At 42.6% G+C, this 19,196-nt stretch overlaps 1 protein-coding gene across 1 annotated transcript in view; it reads right to left on the reverse strand.

Moving 5' to 3' along the window:
• The window catches only part of LOC134751271 (nascent polypeptide-associated complex subunit alpha, muscle-specific form-like), a 39,086-nt gene that overhangs the window by 18,935 nt on the left and 955 nt on the right, over positions 1 to 19,196 (reverse strand). Inside the window, exons 2-14 of the mRNA XM_063686653.1 lie at positions 18,303 to 18,482; positions 17,629 to 17,742; positions 16,900 to 16,961; positions 15,649 to 15,837; positions 9,760 to 9,857; positions 9,144 to 9,297; positions 8,642 to 8,766; positions 7,012 to 7,228; positions 6,343 to 6,489; positions 5,910 to 6,110; positions 5,190 to 5,338; positions 1,034 to 1,199; positions 81 to 197 (exon numbers count right to left, since the gene is read on the reverse strand). Of these exons, the coding sequence (XP_063542723.1) occupies positions 81 to 197; positions 1,034 to 1,199; positions 5,190 to 5,338; positions 5,910 to 6,110; positions 6,343 to 6,489; positions 7,012 to 7,228; positions 8,642 to 8,766; positions 9,144 to 9,297; positions 9,760 to 9,857; positions 15,649 to 15,837; positions 16,900 to 16,961; positions 17,629 to 17,742; positions 18,303 to 18,482 (1,919 nt within the window). The remainder of the gene's footprint in view (positions 1 to 80; positions 198 to 1,033; positions 1,200 to 5,189; positions 5,339 to 5,909; positions 6,111 to 6,342; positions 6,490 to 7,011; positions 7,229 to 8,641; positions 8,767 to 9,143; positions 9,298 to 9,759; positions 9,858 to 15,648; positions 15,838 to 16,899; positions 16,962 to 17,628; positions 17,743 to 18,302; positions 18,483 to 19,196) is intronic.

Consider the following 19,196-nt stretch of genomic DNA (forward strand, 5'->3'; position numbering starts at 1 on the left):
TCATAAAACTTTACGGGCCTGATTTTAAAAAAAGATCTTTATTTCAGAACTGCAGGCTGCTCCACACATAAAATACTCACGTGTGAATTTTTCATCCTAACGTGCCGCCAGAGCTGTGGCGTGGCAGCCAGCTCCCGCCATAGTCGGCACACGCGCGCACAATGCGCCAGGTCACGCATGCCCAGGTATTGGAATATCTGGAACAATGACACTTCGATTAACACACACACACACACACACATTAACAAGTTCGGAAACCGCACAAACTATCGTGAGACATATTTCAAAATATTTTTTTTTTTTGATTTTTTTTTATTTAGGGTGCACGACGAACAACCGCCGCGGACACTCGTGCCTGAGGATGGATTCCCAAAGAATCCGAAACATGTCGCAAAAAGCGACTAAAAATAATAGTGAGTAAAAACCGTACTGATAAATATTTTGAAGTTCGGAAACGTTCGGTTTTGTCATGCTACTTCAGTCAACCCAAATACTGAGCCTGAATAAAATGGCATAACACGTTCGTGAGCTTCCGTGGAAATACGATGGTAAAGGATTGTTCCCTACATCTGTAGTGCTATCTATCTATGGCGTGGCGTCAAACACACAGGTGTATCTAAAGCCTAATTTCTTTGATTTTTTTTAACGCACTGTTTACAAATAGATGATATTTCTGGTAGTTTGGTAATAGTCAGAGACAGAGACCTCTATCAGGCATCCAAAAATAACATAAGAATGTGTTCAACGAAAATAGGGTGGACATTTACGGTCTGATATTGATGCAATATACAACAAATACTTAGTAGATCATAGGCCATAAAATTTGGTATTTTCTTATTTCTCTTTTACAAACTTTTTATCATCGGAAAGCACTATTTGCAAAGTAAAACTGCCGACGAAACCCACAAACAGATGAATCGGACTATTTTATCCATTGTATCCGAGTGGGTCAGTTGTAATTGTTATAGCAATTTAATCTTTTATGTCTGTTTTATTTATTAAGGTTTACCAGCAAAGATAATACGCTTCTTACCTGTTTAGCCACATTATAGTTGTGTTCCTTCGCCTTCTGGCAGAAGGCAGTGAAGTGGTCGGTGTTCTCGTCTAGCCTGGGTCTCCCTCTTCGCCGCGGCGAGTCGGTGGTGGGTGACGGCGCGGCACCATTCGCCACTCGGCCTCGAACTGGTTTCGAGTCACTGCTGGAACAATACTTTTGTTAGTTGACAGCAAAGACTTTCCTTAATTAGAAATCGTTCTCAATTCCAACCCTTTAAGCGCCAAGGCTTAAGACGCGAGTTGACATGCGCGCATAGTGCGCGACGATAACGAAGTAACTCTAATCATTTTATTTTAAGCAATATTTTTGTCGAGACGCTATTGGCATGAGAACGATAAAGGGTTGAAGAAAGATCGATCTGTATATCCGTAATTGTACCCGAAATCGAAGTCCTTTGCCATGTATTGAAGTGAACAATCCGAGTATAATGATTTCCCCAAATTATCGCGCCGTATCATCTTACAGATTGAAACTACATAAAGTACCAAAGCGAAAAACACCCGTACTAATTATAACTACGTCAATTCTCAAAATATGTTAGTATTAGCCTAAAAACTACCAAGGATTATTCACATCTCATACATGCATGGCATAAATTCTTAAACACCATCTGTGAATGAAACCTATAATATTTTGTACTGAATGTAAACTACCTTACCTTTATATCTTGTAAAAGGTCGCTATAGCAAACAAAACTTTATTGGCTACAAGATTTATTAGTTTGATACATTTCCTCTACAGTAACACAAGACATAATTTATACAAGAATAAATAAGGAACCTGTAAGAGAAAAAAAAATAACGGTTAAAAACTCCTACAAAGAATAGATTTTGGATTTGTTTCTCAAAAATAAATAATGTATTTACTCAACATCTAATGTTCGGTAATTTATTACTGTTAGACATACGCTCAAAGCTGTTAAACATTACATTTTCAGTTACGTAACTAGAATAAATATGTACATTCAACCAATTTGGCTCCTAGGCCACTACAGAACCTTGTCGCTTTAACTATAGAAATTCAAGATTTCCTTTCATAAACAAATAAGTAAATTGTAACTAAAAGACTAAAGCCGACTAAAATGCAGCAGGTCCTGTGGAATCAAAGTTTGTAAACAACAATTGGTTACACGAGTTTCTGGTCTTAGTTTGATCCAAAAATAACCCAAACGAATCAAACGATATAAAACAAGTTCACTTAATAGGTACAATAAATATTTCTAGATTCACTAGACTTATATTGACCGGGATATAGACCGTGATTACCTTTTGTATTATTTGTGAGCTCCCGATATTTCGACGCAGTTACATGCATCATGTAAAATGTTTGTTTGTGTAAAAAACCAGTGATATCCGAATCAAACACGCGTAGTGACACCGTGAGTGTAGTGTGTTTGGACAGACCAACGAGTGTGAACGCGATTGAATGCGACCGTTGGTAACGTTGAAAGTGAACGCAGCCGACGCGCAAGAATGAGGGTAGACAGAGCGCTGTCTACACAACTTTGACACCCACCCGCTATCTTCAGTCACCCGTGAACATGATGCATGTAACTGCGTCGAAATATCGGGAGCTCACAAATAATACAAAAGGTAATCACGGTCTATATCCCGGTCAATATAAGTCTAGTGAAACTAACCGTGAATCATTCAAAACTATATTTCTAGATTGTAATGGAAGGGACCAACTTAACAATGAAGTTACCTTAAATCAAGTTAACAATTAGGGAAATATTAATTTTATCTAAATAATATTAGCTACATACACACTAATTGTAATTTGTATATAATTTTAATACCTTACTTACAAACATTTGCTTGGAAATTTTATTTATAAAATAGGCATTTCTTATTTATTTATAGATTACTGTGATATTATGGTAGAGATGTAGTGCATAATTATTTTCCATCGTATTTTCTCGGAAACGTTCGTATTTGTCATACTACTTCAGTCAACCTCAGTACTTTTTGTACCGAGACTGACTGAAATAGCAAGACAAGTTCGTACGTTTCCGTGAAAATACGATGGAAAATAATTATGCACTACATCTGTAATGGTAAAGTAACAATAAACTTCATATAATCCTTAATGATAGTTTCTTAATTAAATTAAAATGGAAAGTGGTAATTTAAGTATTAACTTATTTATAATGTGACGTTTTTAACCAAAATTTGTCATTTATCGCTTGTCGATAAGGTTGATTTCTAATTGAAGCTATATGGAAATAGCGCCTTACTGACAAGCGACAATAATTACCTTTTTGGTTGAAAATAGCACATTATTTTGTTCTTACAGAAACAATGCCAGTACATTATTGGACTAAGGTTACACCATCATTTTTTGACACGATTTTAATATTAGGAATCCTACATGACAGTGATAACTGATAATGATACGAATTATGAAATATCCGAGTTTCTTGAAAACGTAATAAGGGTTCCTTTTGTACCTTTTTGGTACGGAACCCTAAAAATTAAATATATAATTAAACAAACGGTTATGCTATTTAGTGTAGTGCTCAAAGTTACCTAACAAGCTTAGGTCATTCTATCCTCGCAAGGCCCACCATACAAAGTTTCCCTATTTTTAATTTGAACCTTGTTGTATAGAAGATTAGAGTGACTTTCTTTTGTTTTAGAAAACAAAAGAAATGCTACTTAATTCAGTTAGTGTAAGGTTCAAATTAGATTGAAACAAAGTGTACATTGTAATTTGTAATGCACATTGGGCCTTACGAGGCTATAATCGACTGTGTTTTGTCTGTGTACCTCGATCGCCACATCATTCATGAAAATCGGCTCAGTAATTTTGACTCCACAGTGAAACACAATACACAAACGTACAGTCAGCAGCAATAGTTGCCCAGCGGGCGAGGTGTTGAAAATGATCTTGACGCGACTTTATTGTTAAGAGAATAAGAGCGCGTCAAGGTAATGAGGGCTACCGCGTTTAATTGCGCCGCTAGGGGCGCTAGTGTAGATGGAGGTCTTTCAAAATGTCAAATGCATAGAAGTTTTGGTGGTTTCAAGCTTTTTTATCGGGAATTTTCACTCCTTATTCATAATTTGTGGTAAATCTTTGTCCATATTTGATTAAGCATGGTAAACAATAGATTTAGCTCAATAAATGTTAGTGGTTTAACAAACGTCCAAACTAAAATATATGCAAAATTAAACATATTGAAAAAATGGCACATTTAGACGTTAAAATACCTTTGTTATCTTTGCTATATTAGAACGTATTGATTTTATAAAAATAAGCATAGAAGAATTTTGAGATCTGTTTTTCTGGACCTACATCTACAGTACCGCCACCGGTGAGCACAAAAACGGTAGACCTCATTTTGAACACCTCGCCCGCTTAGCAACTTATGCTGCTGACTGTACAACTCATAGTCATAACCATAATCCTTCTAATAGTTGGGAAAAACAAATGTGCTATGTTAACTCACACTAATCAATCACGTTAAGGGTGTTACCACACCAATCGTTATTTTCTACCTAAACAAATCGATCGATCGAATGGTGTGGTAACACCCTAAAGGGTCCAAGCTCTGGCATTGATCTAGTCTATAAAATTCTGCATCCGATATTAGGTATCTTAGTCGATCTTAGTGTAAAGTTAATTGTGATTATACAGTGCAGCGTGATGCCGCCCGTCTCAATGACACCCAATGGTTATCTGAAACAAAATACATTTATTAATTACTAGTACAAGGGTGCTCACCCTTTTAACCTACTAGGGAATGAATTCGGGTTTAAAAGTGAGTAGTTAATATGCTCTGTTTCCATTTTTTGCAAGTATCAATGCATAAGTACAGATTTTTTCAAAGTTATGTCCGTAAAATGTTCTCGTAGAGAAGTGAACCAGTGTCAGTAGCGGATTTAGTCATTATATGAAAAATATTAGGGTCCCTACCTAAACATACCCTCTTTGGGTACTCTAAATCCTGGATCCGCCACTGACCAGCGCAGTACTTCTTTGCCACTAACAAATGTAACCTGTCAAGCTTGTGGTCGTGAATGCCTCTCTTGCTTGGTTTTACAAATACACGGCCATAAAAAACGGTGTCACCATACGTGACAGTGCTTGTATATTTTGTAATAGATTAAAATGTCATTGATAAATGTGTTTGTGTGTGTGTACGCACGGAGCAGGCTGCACTATAGCCCTCGGCACGACGATGAAGCGGCGTCCGTTGAGCACGGCTAGCGACTGCGGCAGCGAGCCACGCGCAGGTGACACCGCCCACACGCGAGCGCCGCCGGGCCCGCCTGCCATCTGCAACATTACATGTATAGACAATCATTCTAATTGTATTTTTACTCGTCTAATTTGCTTCAATTGTGGTATTTTCTATAAAAAGGGACCTTATCGTCGATGGCGCTTACGCCATTATTAACGATGCTCCGATATAAATACAATGTCGCGCGACGCTATACGACGTAAGCGTCATCGACAATAAGGTCCCTTTTCATAGAAAATGCCCCAATTATGCTTTCGTAGACCAAATTATAAACGCATACTTTTCTCTATGAATTCGTAGATCCCAACGCAACTAACACGAATTCAGTGTACAACACTCAGTAAACTATAATGACTTTGACCAATCCAATCATGTATCGCCGCGTCATGTCATTGGGCCTCTACGTAGTTTGGGCAGGATTAAAATTTTCAATACTTGCAATTATTTTCATCGATTCGATGCATACTTCAATATTTTCAAATCTTGTATTAAATTTAAATTGAACTTTTTAGCCATTTATTACAATATAATGAAGTTTTGAAAGTTTAATAACATCCAATGTCGTGTTAAGGTGTTGGTATAGTATAGTATAGTATAGTATAGTACCTTCATTCTGAGCGTGACTCGTTTGTCTGCCGGCTGTGCGGCGGCGGCGGTGGAGGGGGCGGCGGTGGAGGGGCGGGGGCGGGGGCGGGGCCGGGGCGCGGGGGCGGGCCGGCGCGCGCACGGCGCCACCAGGGACGTCAGCCCGGACTTGTGGGTCAGCGGCGGCGGGGATGATGACGGCGAACTGGACTTTCGGCAGTTCTGAAACAAATTATTACAAATTAAGGCCTTGCACGCCCTTCCAGTTTGAACAGCGGCGGCGTTACAATACCATACTGTTAGGTGACGGTTAAAAACGCATAAGCACACGCGGTTGCATACAAATAACAGGCGCCATCAAGATTACGAATAGGTAAGTGCGTATGTACCGCGTGGGACACTCCGCGACCACATGTTATGAAGCATGGCTGCACCAACTGTCTATTATATTTACCTTGCAAAAGAAGGTCCCCTCGGGTCGTGGCGCCGTGAGACCGGCGCAGGCGGGGTGGTAGAGACACAGACACAGCCCGCAGGCCAGCGTGGGCACTCCGCGACCGCATGTCATGGAGCATGGCTGCACCAACTGTCGGGGTGAGGACTGGACAAAAAAGAATTGTCGTTTAAAATAATCTTTTAAATTCTATCGTGTCTCAGTCTCCTGCTGCTGTATATTAAGAATGATGTAGAATGTTGCATTAAGTTTACAGATTTTAGAGTTTAAAAACTCTAACAAGATGGGAGGATGAACTCAAACTCACAGCGGGCCCGAACTGGAGAAGAGTGGCCCACGACAGACCTCAATGGAAAGAGCTAAGAGGAGGCCTTTGCCAAGCGGCATACTGAGCTACGGGACATACTCTAGCTCAGAATAAAAGGGCTAGATAGATAGATAGATAGAGTTTAAAAAAAGTAGAAAATTAATCATATTAAAACTCTCCAAAAATAAAGCAGTACTATTTGGTGTATTCAGATCCGTCATTTAGAAGTTTGGCTTCCAACAGATAGCTAATAAAGTAACAAATAGTAGAGTACTTATTCAACTTAATTTTTTTAGATAATCCGTCTTTGTAAAATAACTACTAATAGTTTTTGGACGGCATACAATAGATAAGTCGCTTACCAAGTCATGCTGCTCAATCTTCGCGTCAACCGGCGACACCGGCGGCCGGCTCTGCAGCGGCGGCGGCGCCGGGGCCACCGGCACGGGCACGGGCACGGGCACCGGCACCGGCATGACCGGCACGGGCACCGGCACCGGCATGACCGGCACCGGCACCGGCACAGCGACCGGCACCGGGACGGGCGCGACCGGGACGGCAGGGACCGGCGGCGCCGTTCTGCCCGAGGTTACTACACTCGCGCGCATTCAGTACCCGCCGAGGAGGGCTCATTGCACTGTGTCAATCAACCCTCCGGACAATGTAGTTGTCATGTCATCCATTTGATTTACTATGTTTAGAGACTATCATCAAAAACGTATAAATAGTGGAAGAAGTAGTCTAAAAAAATCGTACTTCGAATTTGACAGCTAAAGTAGATATAGCTGTGTGTCAAAATTTGACATTTAACACATTCCACGCAACCGTATGTAGCGAAAAGCGCTTACGAACAGAGAAAGCGCCTAACCGGTCGCTGGCGATAAATGTGTTCAAAACATATATGGAGCCGTACAGCGCCATCTGGTTCGGCTATCAAACTCAGGAGCACGATTTATTCTTAGACTTTGCACCTTTTTCACAATCAATAACTCTTTGGCTATGTGAAAATTTCCGGTCATTCAAAATATAAAACATATAAATCAAAAACTGTTTTTAAACCAAATGGATAACATTCTAATATTTCATGTGTATATACGTTGAATTACGTAGAATCGTAGATGATCCTTAAAGTGGACGATTGGTCGTTTAAAGTTATGTGGTTGGAAATGTATCAAACTTTCAAATGGTTTTATATCAACAAAAACATGTAAATTATTTGAAATGATGCAAGGATTTTTGATGCAGAAGTTCAGTACAAGATATTATAAATATTATAATTGTCGATTATAATTAGTTACAAAATAACTTTGTAATCTTTTGATGACTACAAAATCAAAGGTAAACTTAACAATTATAAAAAGCATACAACACAAATTTCTTTTCTTATAAGAAAACAAGACAAAAGTAATTCCTTTTGCGACTTTCCATAACAAAAGGATTTAGTTATGTCCCAATCTAGCAACGGAGAAGGCTATTTACAGATAAAAATGACAATTTAAATGACGGCACCAATGGTCGCGAGCATTCAAGCCCGGGGCAATTTAAATACAGAATGTAACTTCTGTACAAAAGGTTCAAAATCCTTTGACTCTGACAAGACGCATCTGTTTGATATGCATAGTGTAAGATCGCTGCTATCTGGAGGCCAGCGGGCACTCGGGCTTAATACATTGTTTACCGGCCTGGAACGCTGGCGTCCTGTCCGCGGCCTAATAGCCGGTATCCTATCGCAGCTTCCAAAAATGTTTGACCGATGTTTCATTTGCTAAATTTTCATTTGACCTTAGGCGTTTTTTTAAAAAAAAAACAATATTTTCTAAACTTTTGAAAAAGGCATCATGTATCAATTACGTCAGGTTAGATTTATGACCTTTCTGAAATTCAGACGGTTAAAAAAAACGCGTTCGTTCAAATGAAACATGGGACAAAAATATTTGGTGGTTGCGATAGATTTTAATAGCCTTCCCCGTGTGGTCGCTATCTCCTAAATACCTGTTCTTCTTGATGGCCTGCGTGTTGTTGTTGTCGGTGGCGGTGGCGGAGGCGGGTGAGGCGGCGGGTTTCTTGGCGGACGGCGCGGCGGGCGTGCGGTTTAGGCGCGGCTGCATTGACTTCACCTATCGGACATTGATATTTTTAACATACAAGGTAACTAATTATTATAATATTTTATTACAGTTATTTTTTTTACAATTACACTAGTCTACTACTCTACTCCATATGGGAAATGAGTGAAATTTTGAGTCATTTTCAAAAAATAACTTACCTGAACCTCTAAAGAAGTTTCAAGTCTACAAATTATTAGAGAATCGAGGGGCTTCTTAATATATAAAATCAAATAGAACTGTCATTTCTGTGTCTAGGATATTAAAACAACTGATATAAGTACTACGAATTATATAAATCCAACAAATGCTACTTGCAAGTGAATTCTCGTATTTAAATGAGCATTTAAGATGCAAGCGGAAAAAGTTTCAAAAGAAGCAGAGGGTACCTTGATTTTGGCCAGCGGAGACTTGGACTTTGGAGTGACCGGGTCGGGGCTGGCGCCCTTGGGCGGCTTGGGCTTCGGCGTGCGCTTGCCCTCCGCCAAGGGGGGCGCCGTCTGAGCCACGGGGGACTCCACCTTCCGCATCAGCTTCGCGTCACTGTTGGTCAAGTAAACAACTATTATAATGGCACACAGGTTTAATCAGTGAGCTTAGCCTCCAATAGCGGAACTATAAGGTGGCAAAACGGGAAAAATGCCCGGGAGGTGCCCAAATTTGACCGAAAGGCCGTCGGCACGGACCACCATTATCCCCAATGAATTTGGCACACGTCTCAGTTAGTATAGTTACGACAGTACAGTTACGACACTGTTAGTCGCAAAAATGCTACAATACTAACCCTTAACACATTGTGCGCCGCGCTTTTATTTTGCATACTAAAAGCGAAAGAGTTAAAGGGTCGGCCACGCCTCTGCCTCTACCCAGACGTTGACGAGCCCTTTACTTTACGCAGCAAAATTTATGATAAAAACTCAACAAGTATAATGTCTGCGTAGAAGAAAAATTGTACAATAACTGAGTAATAGTACTGAGCCGCAAATTACTAAATTGTGAACTTACCGAATGATTTCTTTTTCTGGGTCATCTACACCCAGTGGTTCCTTGAAGAATGAAAAGTTGTCTAAAGTCAGTCCGGTCCCAGAGAGGTGTTCCGCCACCTGTCAAACAAATTACAAAATAAAGTTTGCTAGAATACAAAATGTCAAGAGTCTAGAGACAGTGAACGTAGTGTTTTGACATTTCAGATAAAATAATTTCGTGTTATCAGATAATAAAATAAATTAAAATAACTATCCCACACGAATTTAATCTACGTATGGTGTGACCTGTATGCCATTGACGGACCTAACGTATAGGTCTCACAATACACATAATGAGAAGAAGCGAATGATGATGATGACTGGACAAAGAAAAAAAGTATAGAGATACATCTTTAATTTTAAAATGACGCTAACAGTCATCTACATGCATATTTTCTGACGCTTATACTCTTCTTATGACGTGATACGTTTAATTCTATGAGTTATGAGGTTATGACCATTGAAAAAAGGCCTGAGAGATCTACAAACTTACGATTAGCGACAGTAACGTCCACTTAAACATTTGTTTAGCTCACGAACGGGTCATTCGAAGGCGACAGATATACCGTCTGTTACAGATTAGAACCCTCACCTCTCTAGTGGAGCGCAGCTTCTTGTTGCTTGGCGTGTAGTAGTATATGTCTGCGTTGCGCCGCGAGTGCTGATCCAACGCGGCTCGGTACACCAGCTCCCGCTTCCAGCCCTTCTCGAGCGGCACCCGGAGCAGTGGCGACGACAGATATACCGTCTGTTACAGATTAGAACCCTCACCTCTCTAGTGGAGCGCAGCTTCTTGTTGCTTGGCGTGTAGTAGTATATGTCTGCGTTGCGCCGCGAGTGCTGATCCAACGCGGCTCGGTACACCAGCTCCCGCTTCCAGCCCTTCTCGAGCGGCACCCGGAGCAGTGGCGACGACAGATATACCGTCTGTTACAGATTAGAACCCTCACCTCTCTAGTGGAGCGCAGCTTCTTGTTGCTTGGCGTGTATTTGAATTTGAATTTATTTATTTACATTTATAAGCATTACAGTTTAACCAAATCGCTTATAAACTAGCTATTACAAACTACGGTAGCATTACAAAAACAAATACACACATTGAAACACAATTAATTATTTACAAAAATAGTACATACATATAGGGTTATTAAATAAATTAAATTAATTACATTAAAATCATCATTATTATCATTAATTATTTACATATATCATCATTATAGCAAAATAGTAGTCAAACATTATTTCGTCAGGTATTGACTCAGGAATACTGAGAGCTCTCTACCAAAACTACCAACACTATCCGCGAATATGTCGATCTGTGGGGCACGGATGGACAAGACATTAAGAAGCTCCAGTGCCCGAGCCGTGGGCGAATTAGCGGCGCGGCGGGTGCGCGCGGGGCACCCCGCGAAGAGGCGCGCCGGGCGCCGCGCGGGCAGCGCGCTCAGGCCCGGGGGACAGGGACGCCACACCGGGACGAACAGGCCGAGTCTCTCCAGTACACTCGGATTATTTACTGTGTTGTTTATTACACCATAGTAGTGCATTAACAACAACAGTTTCCGCCTTAGCTCCAGTGTGTGAAGCCCCACCATACCCGAGACGAAAAGCGAGGGATACAGGAGAGGGTAATATCCATACTGCCTCTTGTACAGGTGTCGGGCGAATCGTCTTTGGACTCTCTCCACCATTAACTGGTATTTTTCCTCGCTGGGGTCCCACGCTATGGCTCCAAACTCCAACTTACTGCGGACGTAAGCATTGTACAACAATATCGCCACCCTGATGTTTTTAAACTTCGCGGATACCCTCATTATGAACCCGAGCGTTTTCGTAGCGGCTTTACACATCTGTGTTATATGTGTACGAAAGTCGAGCTCCACATCCAGTTTGAGTCCCAAATCAGATATTTCACTGACTCTTCCAAGCGGAACGTCCCGGAGATGGTATGCAGCGTACACTGGTGAACGAGCCCGAGTAAAAGTGATGGTTTTACACTTAGATGCGTTAAATTGCAAGTTGTTAGCATCACTCCAATCTGCAACAGCCCCAATATCTCTCTGCAGTCTGGCACAGTCATCCCGTTCACCAATCTGCATGAAGAGCTTGAGATCATCTGCAAATAACAGGCACCTAGAGTTTCTGACGACCTTCGGTAGATCGTTGATCATCAGTAGAAACAGAGTAGGTCCCAACGTGCTGCCCTGACTAACACCTGATCGGGTGTAATATGGCTGGGACTGATATCCGGACACTGCTACGTACTGACTACGACCGCGTAGGTAATCTGCAAAAAAATGCATCAGCCTAGGCGTGAATCCGAACCCAGCCAACTTCTGTAGCAAAACGTCGTTGTCAACCAAATCGAACGCTTTTTTGAAATCAAAGTAGGCCGCGTCAACCTGGGAGCGGTGATCCATGGCTGTAGTCACATAATCTACAAAACAGATGTGATTAGTTGTGGTTGATCTACCAGTCCTAAAACCATGTTGAGCGTCATCAAGTTGAGCGGCCGTTTGATTATTGATTCTATTGTTGACAACGGTTTCGAAGACCTTGCCAAAAACTGACAGAACAGCAATGGGCCGATAGTTAGTCACATCGGAACCGACACTGCTTTTGGGTACAGGTGTTACTCTGGTGATTTTCCAGCAAGAAGGATAGGTAGAGTGCTGCAGTGCCAGATTGAATATGTAGAGAAGCGGTTGCTCCAAAACACTAATACAATCGCGGACCAAGAAGGGAGGCACACCGTCCGGGCCCGAGGCAGACCGTGCCCTAAGAGCCCTGACCGCGCGGCGCAGCTCCCGCGCGTCCACGCTGTCGACAGCCACACGCACCGCATCAGCCCCCGTCACGCCACAGCCCGCCGCCTCCTCGGCGTCTAAGCGCGGCGCCTCGCTGTGGAACACAGAGCTGAAATATTCTGCAAACGCGTCTGCCGCCTCCTTCCCGACCACGATTTTACCTTTATACGAGTAGGTACTTTCACGTCTATCCCTCCTTTTACTCCTGACATAATTCCAGAATTTATTTGGCTCAGCAATAATATCTCGCTCAATGTTTTCGAGGTATCGTCCATATGTAACTTTGATTAACATTTTGACATGTCCCCTGTAGTATTTATAGAGTTCCCTGTTGAACACTTTTCCCGTTTGTTTGTATTTTTTTAGGTGAAAGTATTTGCTCTGAATATACCTGATGATTTCGGGTGTATACCACGGAGGATAGATATACCGCAAGAAGTCCCTCTTTCTTGGCATTTTATGGGGAACACAGCTAGATATACATTCTTTTAATTTTGTATAGAAAACTTCGGTCGCCAATTCAACGTTACGTGCCTCTAAGACCTCGCCCCAATCGATACAAGCTAGTGACACGTACGACTCTAAATCGGCTTTACGAAAATCCCACACCGGCGGCACGGAGAGACCACTCAGCGAAGGCGAGGGTGTTGTTGTCAACGGTACGCCTCGCGGCAACACTAGCGCTATTTCGAGAGGCGGGTGGTAGGCGTCCGGCGGCACCAGTGGCTCTATGTCATCGGACACTGTCAGGCGATCAGAAACCAGCCCACTCAATACCAGGTCCAACAGTCCACCGCGGTGATTATGAATTGTGTTGTGTTGGTAGAATTGGCAAAAAGCTAAAAAAGTCTCGAAATGGTTTCGAACCTTACCACTACATGAGTTCAAATTGAAATCACCTATAATTATCATATCAAGGTCAGAATATTTACAGGCAGCATTTTCCAGGCATGATAGAACGGATAAGTACTGATTATCATTGTAGCTTGGTGGAAGATAAACTACACAACACAGGAACTTAACATTTTTCCATTGAACTGTAGCAATTACTAACTCCATTTCCTCTGTAATTCCGTCTATCTCATAAATTGGGCGCAAAGTGAGAGAATTTGATGCTGCGAGTAGAAGTGTAGTAGTATATGTCTGCGTTGCGCCGCGAGTGCTGATCCAACGCGGCTCGGTACACCAGCTCCCGCTTCCAGCCCTTCTCGAGCGGCACCCGGAGCAGTGGCGACGACAGATATACCGTCTGTTACAGATTAGAACCCTCACCTCTCTAGTGGAGCGCAGCTTCTTGTTGCTTGGCGTGTAGTAGTATATGTCTGCGTTGCGCCGCGAGTGCTGATCCAACGCGGCTCGGTACACCAGCTCCCGCTTCCAGCCCTTCTCGAGCGGCACCCGGAGCAGTGGCGACGACAGATATACCGTCTGTTACAGATTAGAACCCTCACCTCTCTAGTGGAGCGCAGCTTCTTGTTGCTTGGCGTGTAGTAGTATATGTCTGCGTTGCGCCGCGAGTGCTGATCCAACGCGGCTCGGTACACCAGCTCCCGCTTCCAGCCCTTCTCGAGCGGCACCCGGAGCAGTGGCGACGACAGATATACCGTCTGTTACAGATTAGAACCCTCACCTCTCTAGTGGAGCGCAGCTTCTTGTTGCTTGGCGTGTAGTAGTATATGTCTGCGTTGCGCCGCGAGTGCTGATCCAACGCGGCTCGGTACACCAGCTCCCGCTTCCAGCCCTTCTCGAGCGGCACCCGGAGCAGTGGCGACGACAGATATACCGTCTGTTACAGATTAGAACCCTCACCTCTCTAGTGGAGCGCAGCTTCTTGTTGCTTGGCGTGTAGTAGTATATGTCTGCGTTGCGCCGCGAGTGCTGATCCAACGCGGCTCGGTACACCAGCTCCCGCTTCCAGCCCTTCTCGAGCGGCACCCGGAGCAGTGGCGACGACAGATATACCGTCTGTTACAGATTAGAACCCTCACCTCTCTAGTGGAGCGCAGCTTCTTGTTGCTTGGCGTGTAGTAGTATATGTCTGCGTTGCGCCGCGAGTGCTGATCCAACGCGGCTCGGTACACCAGCTCCCGCTTCCAGCCCTTCTCGAGCGGCACCCGGAGCAGTGGCGACGACAGATATACCGTCTGTTACAGATTAGAACCCTCACCTCTCTAGTGGAGCGCAGCTTCTTGTTGCTTGGCGTGTAGTAGTATATGTCTGCGTTGCGCCGCGAGTGCTGATCCAACGCGGCTCGGTACACCAGCTCCCGCTTCCAGCCCTTCTCGAGCGGCACCCGGAGCAGTGGCGACGACAGATATACCGTCTGTTACAGATTAGAACCCTCACCTCTCTAGTGGAGCGCAGCTTCTTGTTGCTTGGCGTGTAGTAGTATATGTCTGCGTTGCGCCGCGAGTGCTGATCCAACGCGGCTCGGTACACCAGCTCCCGCTTCCAGCCCTTCTCGAGCGGCACCCGGAGCAGTGGCGACGACAGATATACCGTCTGTTACAGATTAGAACCCTCACCTCTCTAGTGGAGCGCAGCTTCTTGTTGCTTGGCGTGTAGTAGTATATGTCTGCGTTGCGCCGCGAGTGCTGATCCAACGCGGCTCGGTACACCAGCTCCCGCTTCCAGCCCTTCTCGAGCGGCACCCGGAGCAGTGGCGACGACAGATATACCGTCTGTTACAGATTAGAACCCTCACCTCTCTAGTGGAGCGCAGCTTCTTGTTGCTTGGCGTGTAGTAGTATATGTCTGCGTTGCGCCGCGAGTGCTGATCCAACGCGGCTCGGTACACCAGCTCCCGCTTCCAGCCCTTCTCGAGCGGCACCCGGAGCAGTGGCGACGACAGATATACCGTCTGTTACAGATTAGAACCCTCACCTCTCTAGTGGAGCGCAGCTTCTTGTTGCTTGGCGTGTAGTAGTATATGTCTGCGTTGCGCCGCGAGTGCTGATCCAACGCGGCTCGGTACACCAGCTCCCGCTTCCAGCCCTTCTCGAGCGGCACCCGGAGCAGTGGCGACGACAGATATACCGTCTGTTACAGATTAGAACCCTCACCTCTCTAGTGGAGCGCAGCTTCTTGTTGCTTGGCGTGTAGTAGTATATGTCTGCGTTGCGCCGCGAGTGCTGATCCAACGCGGCTCGGTACACCAGCTCCCGCTTCCAGCCCTTCTCGAGCGGCACCCGGAGCAGTGGCGACGACATCTCGGTGGTGGCGCGGCGGCCCCGGACCAACGGGGAGGATACCTGGCGGATAACCAATAGCGACTGTACGCAAATCAATTATTTATGTAAAACCTGGTTATTATAACTCACATATTAAAATGACAGTGAGATTGCCCTGCCCCAATAGGCTACTTTCCTACTATTAGTCAAATCAACTTTTTTTTTAGAACTTTCAAAGCGATTTGCTAATGTGGAATTTATATGAAAATGGGTACAGTGACGTCACAGTCATGGTCAACTTACCAACTTTTTATATTACTATCCGATTTATTAAATAGTAATTGTGTTTAAAAATAACTGCTATCAATGTTTTTCTAATAATTATCTGATGCTTTATTTCGTAGACGGTGTGAAATTAATTTATTTGAAATAGAGGAAACTTCCCTATTGTGTATCGTGGTAGAAAAACAAGATGTTTGGTTAGTAAATTGCGCAATCAATGGAACTGTCATTTTAAAATATGGGATATAGAAAACAGAGTTTAAACACAAATTTCAAGCAGGTCTATGACGAGCGAAGCAGCTCAATCAATGTAGCCGTGCACGGCAGTTTCCTCGCAACGCACCACGCCCTGTAGATAACCGCCTAATCATACATTTTTCACCTGTTTACTGCCAATACTGGGTCTTGTTGCAAAACTGTCAGAAGCATTAGCCAACCCCTAACGGATCCCGTACTCTACTTGGAGAGACCCTGCTCTCAATGCCTCTCTCTTTAGCCCGTCTACCCTTTGGGTGTAGACGGGTCGGCGTCCTTCTTTGTAAGAGGGTTTTGGTTGCAATCGGCTTGGGGAGTTTGTTTTTATTTATATTTGTTGTTAATATCTGTCTGGTATCACTTTGGTAGTGGTTACACTGATTGGTTTTCATTTTGTTGATTCTGTTGTTGTTTGTTTGCTGTTGTTTCTTTGTTACTTGGTATCACTATAAACTATAAAATAATCGTTTTCCTTTCAAATAACACAAATAAAAATATTTTATTAGCAATTATTTCATTCCGCAGTCCACACTTTCAATAACAAACATTATTTAAACAAAATATTACTTATTTATGCAATTTATGTATGTATTTAATTATTCATACCTCAGTGGAAGATACTCCGTCTTCAGACCTAGACGACAGGGCTGATGAGGGTCTCGATCCATCTGCAAAAAAACGCTGATTTTAACCAACAGAATTGTATTCCAGGACAATTTGATTAAAAATGTGACAAACAGTATACCGTCTATCTTGATAATTGTTGTATCTATTTTGATAAATGTGGTATTTTTTATTAGAAAATGCCCCAAATGTGAAAATGGAAGGGTTTAAAGAAAAAGTATGGTAAACCTATAAGAATTGAGACCAGGGCCCCGTTTCCCAAAATTTTGTAACTTGTAATACAAGTGGATGTCACTTTTTGACAGCTTTTGTTAGAAAGGAACTTCCACTTGTATTACAAGCTACAAGCTTTTTAGAAACAGGCCCCTGGTGCCAAATTTTTCAAATTGAAAAGTTTTTGTCATGGAAAATCTTACTTTTTATATTGGTTCATCATTATCACTTTAAATAAAGTTTTTTATTAAATATGTTAGCCATAGTAAAAACCTATAGAAAAAAAATGTAGGAAAATTTACTTATTATCAGTGATTGGCACGGACGGTGCCAGCAGGATTCCGAACAAAAATATTAATATGGACATGAATGGACATGACTCAAATGCCGCATTCTTGTTCGAAAAAGTAATTCGATTAAATGTTATTTTAAATAAAACAAATTATGAGTTCTTGAATACCTTCTGTGCCAGTCGCTGCTTATTATATAATGACTTACCTGTATCCTGCCTCGCTCGCTTACTGGCCCTGGCCGGAGCTGTGGGTGTCCCCATCACGGTCCGGAGAGGCACCACGGTTTTGCTGGTCTCTACCACCTCTGCCTCCAGGTTGTCTAATCATAGAAAATGCGTTGATGAGAATTTTTTTAATGCAATACAGTTAATTACAGAATGATCATGATTGTAACAAAGAATTCATTTTGCACAAATGTAAAAGATTGAAAAGAAGGTGAATAAACTTTTCTCTCTTTAAAACCATAATGTATTGTAACCATCAAAAATTCTTCCCATCTCATACCTATTCTTTTTGCATCTTGGTTCCATGCTATAGTCATGGTTTTTTATTTACTAGAATTATGGTAGTTACATTAAAAGACAGATGGAATTTAGTACATAGTATAGAACAACACTAATATATCAGCATACAAATATATTAAACTTAAAATATCGTTAGCCCGTTACTCATTAGCCGGGTCCACAACTCCACACAGAGCAAGCATACGCGCAAGGCAATTTCCTTGCGCACAAAACGGCCAGTGTAGACGTGCCTCGGCCGTGGCGGAGCGCGCTTATGCTAGCTCTGTGTGGACTCGGCTATTGCTATACTTAATAAATTTGATATACATGTAGTGTAGGGACGCTCGCCGGAAACAGTAGATCTTAGTAAACTTACCTAGAACTTTCTTGTAATCCACAATAGAGTCATCCAGCTCCATCTTCGCAAAGCCCTTAAAGGGCTTGAAGATTTCACCAGCAGCATTGCTGAAAGCCGCTGACGCCCTGCGTTTGACACCCCGTTTGTCATCTGTGTCTTCTGCGGGCTCTGGAGCATTTTCTGATTTCCATTCAGGTTCTGTGGAACATGCAAAGATTTTGAATCTAGAAACTTGTTGTCAGTCTTTATTTGGAGGCTTGAGTCCTTTCTTAAGGGCTTTTTACACTTTGCTAAATTTAGTGACTAACAAGAGGGACGCCGCTATATGTGAGATGCGATATACGTCCTATCGTTTCTCACGTATAGCGTCGTCCCTCTTGTTAGTCACTAAATTAGGATAGTGTAATAAGCTCTTTAGTTAAAACAAAGACTAAGAAGTTTTTTAAAACTTGTAAAAACAAGTACTCGAAAGCCTCAAGTTCCTACCAACACTACTCAGGACTTCTTACTATTTGTTTCCGAAATGTTCCATAACAGGAAAACCATTTATTTGCACTGCATATACCCTATGACCCCAAGTGAAACTGATTCTACATAGATTTTGTCTGTCAGATATACATACTGTATAGAAAAATAGATTGTTGAAGGCCCACACTTGTCAATTGTATTTCAAAAAAGCTGCATGTGATTTCCAAGCCCTGATTAGCCAACAATTGCATTTAAATCATATCCGCATGTTATTTTATATTGTTTCTTCTTGTAATCTATTTTATATTTGATTACAAGGCATTATGATTCTAGACTCACTTAACTTCCTACACTTCTACACCGTCACAATCTAAACTTTCATAAAAGCATACTTGGCTATATTGCCGATGTCACAATACATGTCTTGACTCTGTAGAAATATAT

The sequence above is a fragment of the Cydia strobilella genome, chromosome 21 (genome assembly GCF_947568885.1).
Source record: "Cydia strobilella chromosome 21, ilCydStro3.1, whole genome shotgun sequence".
Classification (NCBI taxonomy): Eukaryota; Metazoa; Arthropoda; class Insecta; order Lepidoptera; family Tortricidae; genus Cydia; species Cydia strobilella.